This window comes from Corapipo altera, unplaced genomic scaffold (assembly GCF_003945725.1).
Source record: "Corapipo altera isolate COAL_440 unplaced genomic scaffold, ASM394572v1 104, whole genome shotgun sequence".
Lineage (NCBI taxonomy): Eukaryota > Metazoa > Chordata > Aves > Passeriformes > Pipridae > Corapipo > Corapipo altera.
In genome coordinates this window covers 3,892,883-3,904,178 of record NW_020884920.1, presented here as the reverse complement: position 1 = coordinate 3,904,178, position 11,296 = coordinate 3,892,883, and the positions used below count along the sequence as shown (strand labels likewise).

The 11,296-nt window shown below is 42.6% G+C and overlaps 1 protein-coding gene across 1 annotated transcript in view; it reads right to left on the bottom strand.

Annotated features, from left to right (window-relative positions):
* Positions 1 to 1,363: 1,363 nt before the first annotated feature.
* The window catches only part of FOXK1 (forkhead box K1), a 55,182-nt gene continuing 45,249 nt past the window's right edge, over positions 1,364 to 11,296 (bottom strand). The window contains exon 9 of the mRNA XM_027656526.1: positions 1,364 to 9,467. Coding sequence (XP_027512327.1) covers positions 9,247 to 9,467 — 221 coding nt within the window. The 3' untranslated portion in view covers positions 1,364 to 9,246. The remainder of the gene's footprint in view (positions 9,468 to 11,296) is intronic.

Sequence of the window (11,296 nt, the reverse complement as noted above, 5' to 3'; positions counted from 1 at the left end):
AGCTGGAGCTGGAGGAATAGTTTATAACTCCCAGGGGAAACATTACAGATCTCAAACACATGTACATTATGTTCACTTTACTGCGAGTCAACAGCTGCCCAAATAACTGCCAAGGGATCAAAAGTCTGTGAACTCTGGAACAGTGCAAGGTGTGCAGATAAATACTTACTTCCTACATAAAATAAAAGGAAAAAATATCAAACACACTGTCCCCTTACACTGTGAGAACAACACAAACTGCTGCAGGAAACTCAAACCTCACTATGATACTACACTGGAAAGATTCAGGTCTGTCACCCCAAAGCAGCAAAGCAATTTCAGGGCATTTTCTCTTTCATATATAATTTTATTTCTGGTTATAGAAACAAATGCTAAGAGGAGAAGCAACATTCCCCAACCACATACATCAAATTAAGGTAACAGAACAGTTAAAATAAATGGAAAAAAAAAAAGTAGAAATTTAAAACTTTGTTATAGCTTTAAAATATTAACGTTCTCGATACATTAGAAATCACATTCAGATCTCAAATTACTTAAAAAAATGTATGGCTCCATATTAAAAAAAAAAACAAACAAACAAGCAAACAAAACCACTGTATCCCATTTGATGTGGAAATGCAGGTCCTGCTCCTTGGATGCAGGATCCCACCCTCGTGGGATCCATGGTCTGGCTGTGCAGTTGAGCATCTCACAGGAGCAGTGCTGCAACACGGCCAGAGAAAGAAGGTGAACTTCACATCCATTGCCCCAGCTGGAGCTTCCCCCTTGGGATACACACCTGCTTTGTAAAAAGCACTGATAACGAAAACAAGTCACAAAAAATACTTTTGATATCAGCTGTAGAAAAAAAACCCCCACAAACCCCAGAACATCTGGCTGGAGGTGTCTTGCACAGGTAACACCAGGAACTGAAATGCAAGCATGGCTTTAGTTTCCCCCTCCATCACCATTTTTAAAATAAGTGCCAAACTGAGGTGAAAGGGGTAAGGTTGGCCCAGGTCTCTGTAGCAAACCCTTCTGTCAAGCCATTGAGGTATTTCAGGTTCTCCTCTCAGCCTTCCCTTGGGGACTCAGTGGGAATGTGCATCTGTAGAACAGGGGGAGAGTCAGATTTTTCTGGATTTGTTTTTTAGAGCAATTATTCAGAGTTGGATCTGAATTTCCAGCTTTACCACCCATTGCTCATGCACAGCTTTTGATTTATCCCTAAACAGCTTTTAACAGTCCTTTGGATAACAGTCCTTTGGATAGCTACAGACTCTTAAAATGCTCTTTTTGGCTATGAGGAGGTTGGCTGGCAGGCTGGACAAGGCATGTCCAGAACACAAGACAATATATGGTCTTGTAAGATTTTTGTATTTTAAAGCCAATTTCTGTATCAGTACATTTCAATGAGCCTTTTTTTTTCTTTACATTCTGTCTTCTATTAAAGCAAAAAGATCTTAAAAACAATAGTCTGGTTCCCTCTACTTCAAACCCATTTGAGGGAGAAAAAACCAGGAGAGATTAAGCAAGTTTAGGTTTACAGTAATTCAACTGCTACAGAGCCAACCTGCCTACTTAGCAGCCTGCCCACCTCCCAAGAGCAGCATATAAATCAGCAGAACATCAGGATGTTCTGCACCAGACTTTTAGCAGCAAGACAGTGAAACAGAAGGAAATCTCGCTTTTTCTGCTCCATTTAAATCTCATTTTTCTTCAGCTAACAGACATTTCTCCTCACTGTTGCCCTTAGCTTTAAGGAAGGCTTTGTCTCAGACTGCTTGAAGTCAAACTGAGGTGGGGTAGAAGCAGGACAGAGAGGTGGAGATCACAGCGAAGGGGCGTCGCTTAACTTGGCAGCAGACACAAGGAATAACCAAAATCAGGGGAAATCTGGTTTTCACAAGGGCTGTTTTCTGCTGAAAAGGAAAGCTGCTTCCTTTCACTGCTCCCATTCCTGTTACTCTTCCTACGACCAACCGTGTTCTCCCTTAAGTACTGAAGCCCCGTCACCAGCCAGTGATCACCAAGGTGAAGCCTGAACTCAGGTCCTCACAGAGAAAGGAACTTCTGCAACAGCAATTAGGAATTAGGAAGCCAACTATCACCTGCTTTTAAGAATAATTCCCAAAAGATCCAAGTGGGTCAAGATACACCCTTCTGTGAATTTAATGATCCTTGTGGAATGAAATTTGGCCAGTTTGGTAAAATGTACTCCCTGTGAATGGGAACATTAGAAAAACTCTTCTGTGTTTGTTTTTAAGGGGATATACACACACCTCACCTCACAAAGAGACAGAAGCACGATAAAAGGAAAATAATCTCACCACAGAGGAAAAGAAACTATTTCATAGTGCCCCAGTGTTAGCTCAGCCACCTGGCAGGGAGGAATTCCTCAGCCTTACAGCATCCTCATGGACCTGCCATAAATTTCCTCTGTTAGAAATAAGGTCCCATTAGTTACAGAGCAGAATCTGTAAAGAACTCCCCAACACCACAACTACAGATAATTGGAGACAAGAAAGGATTCCAGCTTTCATTAGTGCCATCTGGGGGATTTTCTTGCCAGAAAAGCAGCACGGACTGGGGTGGCTGAAAGCACAACAAAGCCAGAAGCAGGGCTCCTACACAAGGAAAATGCAAGTACCAAGTTGTCTCTTCTGCTCTGCAAGAGGAATGAAAGCAATCACTGAAGTAAAGCTGCTTCCACTGGCTGCTCACACTCGTTACAAAAACAGGTACGTTGTTCTTCTAGAATCAGTGCCTGGTGCAGGAATTTACCAACATACTGTATAAAAGTCTGTGTAAGTACCATTTAAGAGAAAGAAATAGTCATGGACCATTTATATATCTATACTGACACACACACTCACACACACACCCACCCACACACATTAATAAATAGAAATTTTATGTTTACACAGATCTAATTTAATATTCTCTGAAAAAAAATATTTAAAGGGTTTCTTCCTTAGCTGCCACCCATGAATTGTCAATGGTTTTTTTTTTTCTATCTTGAGAGCAAAGGGGTAGATTTGGCACAACTACCCTCAGGCTCTGAAACTTAAAGTGACACATAAGGAGAGGACCAGCCATACATTCTGAAAGGTTTTAATTCAGTGTTGGTAAATTGAAAAGGTATCAAAAGAATTTTCTGAACATATAAATACAAAGGTCAAAAGTTGATTAAAAATTTGGAATTTAAATATAGTGCTCCAAGAAAACCAAGTATTTTTCTAAATGTCTTGCTCAGGCCAAAGTACAATGCTCCCTGGTGTATTACTGCCCCATGAAAGACACCCTAACAGGGAAAGCCCACCCTCACAGCCAGCTAATTCCCACTGCTGATTACTGTATGTGGATATATCCCCACCTGTGTGCACAAACACATGCACTGCCCTGCAAGTAACACACCCAGCAGAGAGAGATGCTGATCCCACTAATCACAGCCACACAGCTGCCAGGCAGCTGCACACAGAGATGCTCCAGCTCTGTTTTGGTCAGGTGCAGATCAAAATGCAAGAAGGCATCACTTCCCAACCCCACGAGTTCCAGCAATCCAGATGACCTTGTAGTGTAACTGTTTTCTGCAGCACAGCTGGCTCCATTGGAAGCTACACTTTCCGGCAGTAGTGTATGCTATAGTAGTAGCAGCTTTGGCGTAATTTTTCACCCAGAAGGAAACAAAAAGTTACATGACTGAACAATCTGTTGTAAAACTGCAGCCTAACACACAGATCCTCGCCAGATGCAGACCTTCAAGCAATGGAATTAAATTAGGAGTTGGATTAAAGGACTCTGGAGTTGACAGAAATAACTACAAATAGAGGGGGGAAAAACTGATGAGGAGCAGAAATAGGAGCTGCCCAAGAGACTGGCTGGCAAGAGAAGACAGATCATTTGCTGCAGGAGGGCATTTACAAACTCAAAAACACAGTGTGCAGCCAGGGCAAAATGATGAAGCAAGTCCTGTTCCATTAGAGGTTCATTTTTAATGCCCGAGTCCAAATTATTAGCAGCAAGACTTAAAAAACCTCAAAGATTTTGCATCAGGGTAGAAACTCAAGGCAAGTTCCCCATCGGATTTAAACTATCATTTGATAAGGTAAAGCACAGATATTTGGAGGTGATCAGGATCCTTCAGTGCTGCCTCCTGCTAAAAAAGCTCCAAGACCCAAGCTGGTACTGTTCCTTGGAAGAGAGGGACAAGATGGTTGCATATGTACAAATCCAATCCAGAGCATTTCCAGTTCACTTTGTGACTCATTTCTTACACTGACACTTTTTGTGCAGCAAGAGCCCAAACAGGTACTGGGCTGTACAGGCCAAAGTGTAGCTATCAGTCCAAGAAAAGGGATTTCTTTTCCAATCCATCCAACATTTTCCAGATCATGTCTGTAGAACTGTGCCTGCTTTTGGGCTCCCCAGTACAAGACCCACAGTAACCTGCAGCAATTCCACCTGATGCCCTGGAGCCTGAGCACGTCATGTACAAGAAGAGACCAGGACAACCAAGTTGGTTCAGCCTCAAGAAAAGGAAGCAAATGGGGAAAAATCTTACTGGAATCTTCAACTACCTATTTGGAAGATGCAGAGAAGGCAGAGCTAGGCTTTTTTGAGAGGCAACAAACACATGCAGCAGTGTGGGAAGTTCTTAAATTGCTGAGAAGTTTTCGCCTCATGGGTGGTGAGAGTGGATTCTCTGTGGAAAGGTACAGAACTACTGCTGGGTTAAATCCTCATCATCCAAGATCCCCAAATCCAGGTATAGCAGGGGAACATTTCTCCTTTCACCCTACATTTTGACATTCATTTACACGCTTGCACACATCAGGGTGACAACAAATATCTCCCTGGGAACACCCCCTGCTAACACAGATGAAAAGCTCTAACACCAATTTAACAATCCCAGCAGGCAGGGAAAAGTGTTCCACACCACACTGTGTGAAAGCTCAGGTCAGATGCTCTCACTTGCTTTGATACAGATCCCTACCCTTCTGTGCTCCAAGTCTGATTTCACTGCTGCTATTTCCCTACTGAAAATGCTAAAAAAAAAAAAAAGTGGAAATTAACTCAGAAAGATAGCTCTCTAAAACATGCAAAACCAAGTTTACTCCCTCCAAAACCTGAAGCCAGACCATGACATTGATTGCAGAAGAACTGTAAAGGCTTCTGCTGTTATTTAACCATTTATTTCCTCTTACAAAGCTTTAATATGTCTCTGAAAACACACTCCTGAATAAGCTCTGCCCAACAATAACATGTCTAAAACACAGAATGAGAATTAATACAGGGTGACCAAACTGACCTTTCTCAAGCTGCTCTGGAGCAACATGTATTCCACAGGTATTTTCATCCTCGAGTCCTTGGGCAGAGCTTAATGCAAGGTGCTGCTCGTGTTAGTGGATAAAAATGACTGGATATGCTACAGGGGACAGCATAAATGGTGTGGGGGAGGGAAGAATATGGGAAGGAAAAAGAGCTGAAAAGAATATATGAGCTAATCATGAACTTCAATTTTGTGCTCAGCACTGTGTTGTGTTATCACTAAATCAGATTAAATTGATCTTACTGTAAAAAGCTTTCTGTATCACAAGAGCCAAGGTCAAGATGAACAACAACTAAGGAATTCCAGTGGAATAAAACCAAGAACAACTGCATTCAGCTCTTGTAAACTGGGGCAACAAAAGTTGCTATAAAGTAACTGTGATCAAAGTAAAATTAGTCAATGTCATTGCCTAAGGTGAAAAAAAATCAATAGGGAATGGTGAAAAGTGAATTCACACATTAAGAACTTGGTTTTACAGTTTCCCCAGGTCTAAGTTATTGCAGTTTAAATATTTAATGTGCCTTGACCTTTGCTATACACACAGCAGAAGATGAAGTAAAGCCTCTTCCTTCTCTTCCCCTCAAACCTTTCTCAGTTAATATAATTAATTGAGGATGAGATGCAACTTTTTAGACAAAACCCAAGCTGGACGATCAATTCAAAATAATCTGGGTACTGCACAGAACCATTAAGGTAAACATTTTCTTTCTAGTTGAAGACTTAATTCCACCATCACATTAATTTTCATTCCTCTGCAGCCCAGGGAATAGGGATTGGTATGTAAAAAGAATGGTGCTGTCTTCCAGACTGAGCAGTGTGATGAAAGAATTAATCTGGAGGCCTGAAACAAGAGGTCTCCATCTCACAAGTTCCAGATGACGACCACATTTTTCCACTGCTCTCAAAAGGATTTAGCAGGAACAGTTATTTTATCCAGTATTATGCAATGTTTAGGAAAACCTACAGAACTATCTGCAAGTGGTATGGCTGTTTCTTACAGTAGCAGGGGGATGCAGCAGAGTGATAAAGCAAAAACCCCCTGACAGGATGAACTGACGAATTCCAGACATGTCAAGCAGAAAGGGGGAACAGAACAAAGATATTTGCTTATCCTCAACTCCCACTTGAACCAGCAGGCAGCGTGAGCCACAAAAGGAAGAAAGTGTTATTCTGTTCTAAATACTTAGGAGGCAAATCTACACATGCAACCCGAGGATGGACTTTCAAGAGGTATCTATAAAGCAGCAGCTGGTGGATGAAAACACTGAATTCAGCTGATGTATTTCTACAGTGCTGGACTAGTTTACAGAAGATCAGGGCCTAATTATTTAGATTCTCCCAGAGAAAATCTGCAGAACTTTGGCAGCTGAACACCACATCCTGAACAGTATTCTGTTGGTTTTTCATCTTGCTCTGACTCACACAACATTCTGGAAACCCAAGGACTCCTGTGCTTCCGGAAAGCTCCCGAGCCCTGGGGCTGTTTCAGAGGCGTGCCTGTATCTAAACCAGCAGTCACCCAAAAGCAATGATTAATCACAGATAAAACTGTGCTGCACTCTCACTTGTGCATTCTTCCTTGAAGTTCATTTTATTGAGTTCTGGCTTTGGAAAGGCTACAGAAAACAGAGCTAATCCATGTGCTTTTCTGCTATGCCACACCTAGAGAGAAGGGGCAGCTGGAGGCCAGCCTGCTTCAATTACCTTGTCGTCTGTAACAATCCTCCTTCACAAAACCATTTTAAACTACTAAAATCCAATCTAACAACTTGTCACTTAAGGCACACACCTAAATTCTGAAAGCCAGGCTGAGATAAATGATCTGCCCTGAATATTTAATGTGCCTCTATCCGCAGAAAGCAACCGCAAATCACGAGACCGAGAAATTCTTTCCTTCTCTTAGAAATATTTCTCACCAAACAAGGGACTTGAGAATAAAACATGTCTGGGTTTTATTCAAGCAGTGGGACTTGGCTATTGAATAGGATTTGGCAAAGACAAAGGAAACTTAGAAGGGAACAAGTGATGCCAGCTGTTACCTTATGGATTTCCTCCCCCTCCCTGGATTCCAGCAGACACTGATGGGTTGTGCCTTACCCCCTAATCCCCAGGGACATGCTGACAGTAGCATTTACTGCACACTGGGGAAAGCTTTTTGCAATGTTTTCCTGCAGTGGGTTTGCCTCTCTGCTCTGTGATAGCACTGTCAGACTGCACAGGACAGCAACTGAACAACAAATCAGTACAGATGGGGGACAACCTACCAGAGGTACAGCCCACCCCTCTTAAGTCTCTTTTGCCATTACCAAAGCCATAACACTTGCTGAATTAAAAGATCTCTGCTGTGCTGCCAGAAGACATGTTAGCCAAGGGGACTGCAAATGGGTATAAAACCAAAGGGGTTTGCTGGAGGCTACAGGCAGGGGTTGATTTCTTTGCCAGTCACAAGGTATCACATGCACCCACTGTTCCACATGGCTGAAGTGAGTCAAATCTGCTTTCCTGATAAGACATCCTTGTACTATATGAGGAGCCTGGAATACAGTTGGGAGTAAAAGCCTCCTCCTACTGGTGAAGGTTCTCGAGGCAGGAGAGATGGGAGAGGGAGCCAAGTGATGAAAGGAAACCTCCAAATCCCTTTGGGAAAAATTGTTTAAGACGTCCAGTGGCTTTTGCCATAAAATAAAAGGGAAGTCTTTTGCCTTGGTCTCTACACCCTTACAGAATTTGTATGAAACACTGTATGACTTCTCCTGCCTCTCATCCCAGCCCTCAACTTCCCTCTCTGAAGAGTAACACAGGAGCTTTGCTGTTTGCCATGGCAGAGGGGCAGGACAGCCTCCTACCCAGCCCTGGTTTCCTCACCATTGGCCATGGAGCTGAGGACCACACCACCAATGGGAGGTGAAGGAGACTGCTTTCAGTGCAGAAGACCAACCAATATTTTCTCAAGTTCACAGAGACAGTGGCCGTGCCTTCACCTACAGTGCTATTGTGAACCAAAGCTCCAGCACAAGATGTGATCAATCAAATGCACACAGAACTGGTGGAGACACCCTTCCCCAATGTAATCCTCAGGCATCAAGATACTTTGGCTGTTGTCCAAAGCAAGTGATGAATAATTGTAAGAAATCAGTGAAGGTACAAACCCCTTTGTGTTTTTAATATCTTTATAGGAACCAAGTTAATACAGTTCCTCTGTCATCTTATTCTCCCTCAGAGGGAATGGAGAGAAATTGCATCTGGAAATCCAGGTGGCTGAGCCCTGTAACTCTTCCTCCTGAATCCCCACATAAATAAGCATTCATATTCAGAATTTTTCTGCTTTAAAAAAACAGAATCATTTGCCTTTTTCTTTAAGCTTGGTACCATGTTTCTTTAATGTTGTTGTGAGATACTGCACCCATCTTTCAGCATTTGATTGCCTTAGGTGACCTTATTGAAATGGTCCTATGGTTCAAAGCTCTCAGAAGTGTGGTATTAAGGCATAGAACGTGAGGAGTTTTCTTTCCAGGGAGTAGACTGTATTTGTATTACATTCCTTTAGATGCTGAACTGCAAATCCCATCCCCTTGGAGCCAAAAGGGGAAAAGACAGTTAAAAATATCCCAGCAGTCATACAATCAGTTGTCTGTAATTTTTTTGAATCTTTTTTAAAAAAAAAAAAGGAAAAAAAAAAAAGGAAAAAATATCCCATAGGTAAAGACAGAACAGAGTTCCAGATATGGGTTCTTGGGAGGGGTTTTCCATTCTTTTTGGCACCTTGTGACTCTAACAGCTGTTGTCCTCCCATTTAAAAATCTGACTTTAAAGGAGCTGTATATCAGCTATGTTTTGAGCTGTTACAGTTGTGGTTTGTTTCCTGTGAAAGCTGCTTTAGGATTCCTGCCATCCCATGCCCACCCCACATCACTCCAGCTCCTCCCACCGGTTCTTCATTCACTGGTTGCCTGTCCTTGTGGCATTGCAGATGTGATGACTCCAGTCTGGGCTGGGACTGCTCCACTGGGCTCTTCTATCCGGGCTCTTTTCACTTCAGGTTCACTGGAAGAGGCTGCTGCCGTCTCCTCGGTCCCCGTCTCGCAGACCCGGCTGACTACAACAGGAGTGGATGAGCTGGCCTGGGCTGCAAGGAGCTGCAGTGGGTTTGTAAGAGCTGGGAAGGAGGGTAAGAGAGACAAAGAGATTTAGTGTGATGAACCAGCACAAGTGTTTGCTATTCCAGAAATCAAGAAAACAAAACACCGCGGGTCAAATGCGACAGCTGGCACACGGTCAAGTGTTTTTCAGTCCATTTTGAAAGGCTTGTTTGCCTTGTCTCTCCCTCTCCATTCACAACCCCAGCTTTGTGCAAGTTTACCAAACCAGGAATAACCCTGTTCATAGGAGAATTTCCTTCCTATTCACTGTCAAATAAGGCATTGTTAGCTAAGCATTCATCTCCAGTAGGGGAGGATCAAGTCCTGGTAAAAAACACAGTACACCTCCTCTTTGAGAGGTAGTTCTCTGATCAGCTACAATCAGAACTCCTTGCAAGGTACAACATCTTTGTGCTGGGCCTTCAGCTGGGAGGTTTAGGGGCTCCCCTGAGCTCTGCTCACACAGGAAGAACAGACAGGCTGCTGGGAAACTAGATTAGTATCCAAATGTTAAGTGTATGCCATCTCACTCATAAAAGGGGCAGGAAAGAGCTTCCCCTACACAACCACATGTGTTCCCATCAGATCTGGGATCAGGACATAGGAATTTCTTCCTATGCTTCTTCCTAGGCTTTCAGTCTTGTATTTCAGTACTAACACAAGATCTCACCCTTCCATTAATAAAAATGGTGAGAAAAAAGATGGTTTAAGTAGCAACCCTCCATAAAAATGTCTACAATTCCTAGTTCCAGACAGAGAATGTGCTTACACACTGGCTTTGGCACACAGCACCGCTCGGAAAACAAAACACATGCAGTTTTTGGACTCTGCTTCAATTGGAGAGGCAGCCAAAGGCGACCCAGGAGACAGAACATCCTCTGCCCTCCAGACTGATTTGCAAAGGATGGAATCACAGAACATTAGTGCTGTGTTCACTGCTAAATGCAACAAAAAAGGAGCTCTAGGATAAATAAACAAAGCAAACAGAACAAAGGTCCTCAAAGCCCAGCAACTTCTACCAAGGCATGGGAAGGAGGCTGTAGAGTATCAAGAGGATGAAGGGAAAAAAAATAGGGTAAGGATGAGGGCAGTCATCAATTACAGTTCAGTGACTCAGGGAACCTAAACCGTGCAGCTGAAGAGAAGTTAACTTTGTACAGAGGAGAGTCAAGAGACTCAGGCTTTGTTTTGTGAACTAGAAAATTCACTGCCAGTTACCAAAAACACTCAGATGCAGCTGGAATACTTCCCAGTTTGACGACAGTTAGAAAAATTTTGGTGACATTAAAATATCTTAACATAAAAATGTTAAATAAAAAGCTGGCTGATTCTATATTAGACAAACCCTACTGCTGGGTAGTAGAAGCTCAGCCTATCTGATCTATAAATATCTTAATATCCTACTTGCATAAAAATCTTATCATTACCATTTTTTCATTGCTCCAATAAGATCCTTGCAATTCAAGTGCAAGCCAGGTGATAACTGTGAAGAGACATGGCAGAAAATTCTGTAGAAACATTCCTACCTTCATGAAAGCCATCCAAATCCCACCAGTGCCCTTCATTTCAAACTCCCCAAAAGCACTAGCCTAGGGCAGCAGAGGTGCTTGCCATCTCACTGAAAAGGGCTGTAAGACACCTGGATATTATCATCCCTAACTGAACAAAACCTGAGGTGCTGAGCAAGCAAGATGAGGAGGCTGCTAAAACACGGCTCATATGGAACTTAAAAATCAGGCTTGACAAATTACTAGACACATCCTGTGTATACAAAAATCCTACAGTCATTCATTCACCTGGTGAAACAGATCTTATTTCTGTCAGGCTCTAAGACCTTAAGATGGGA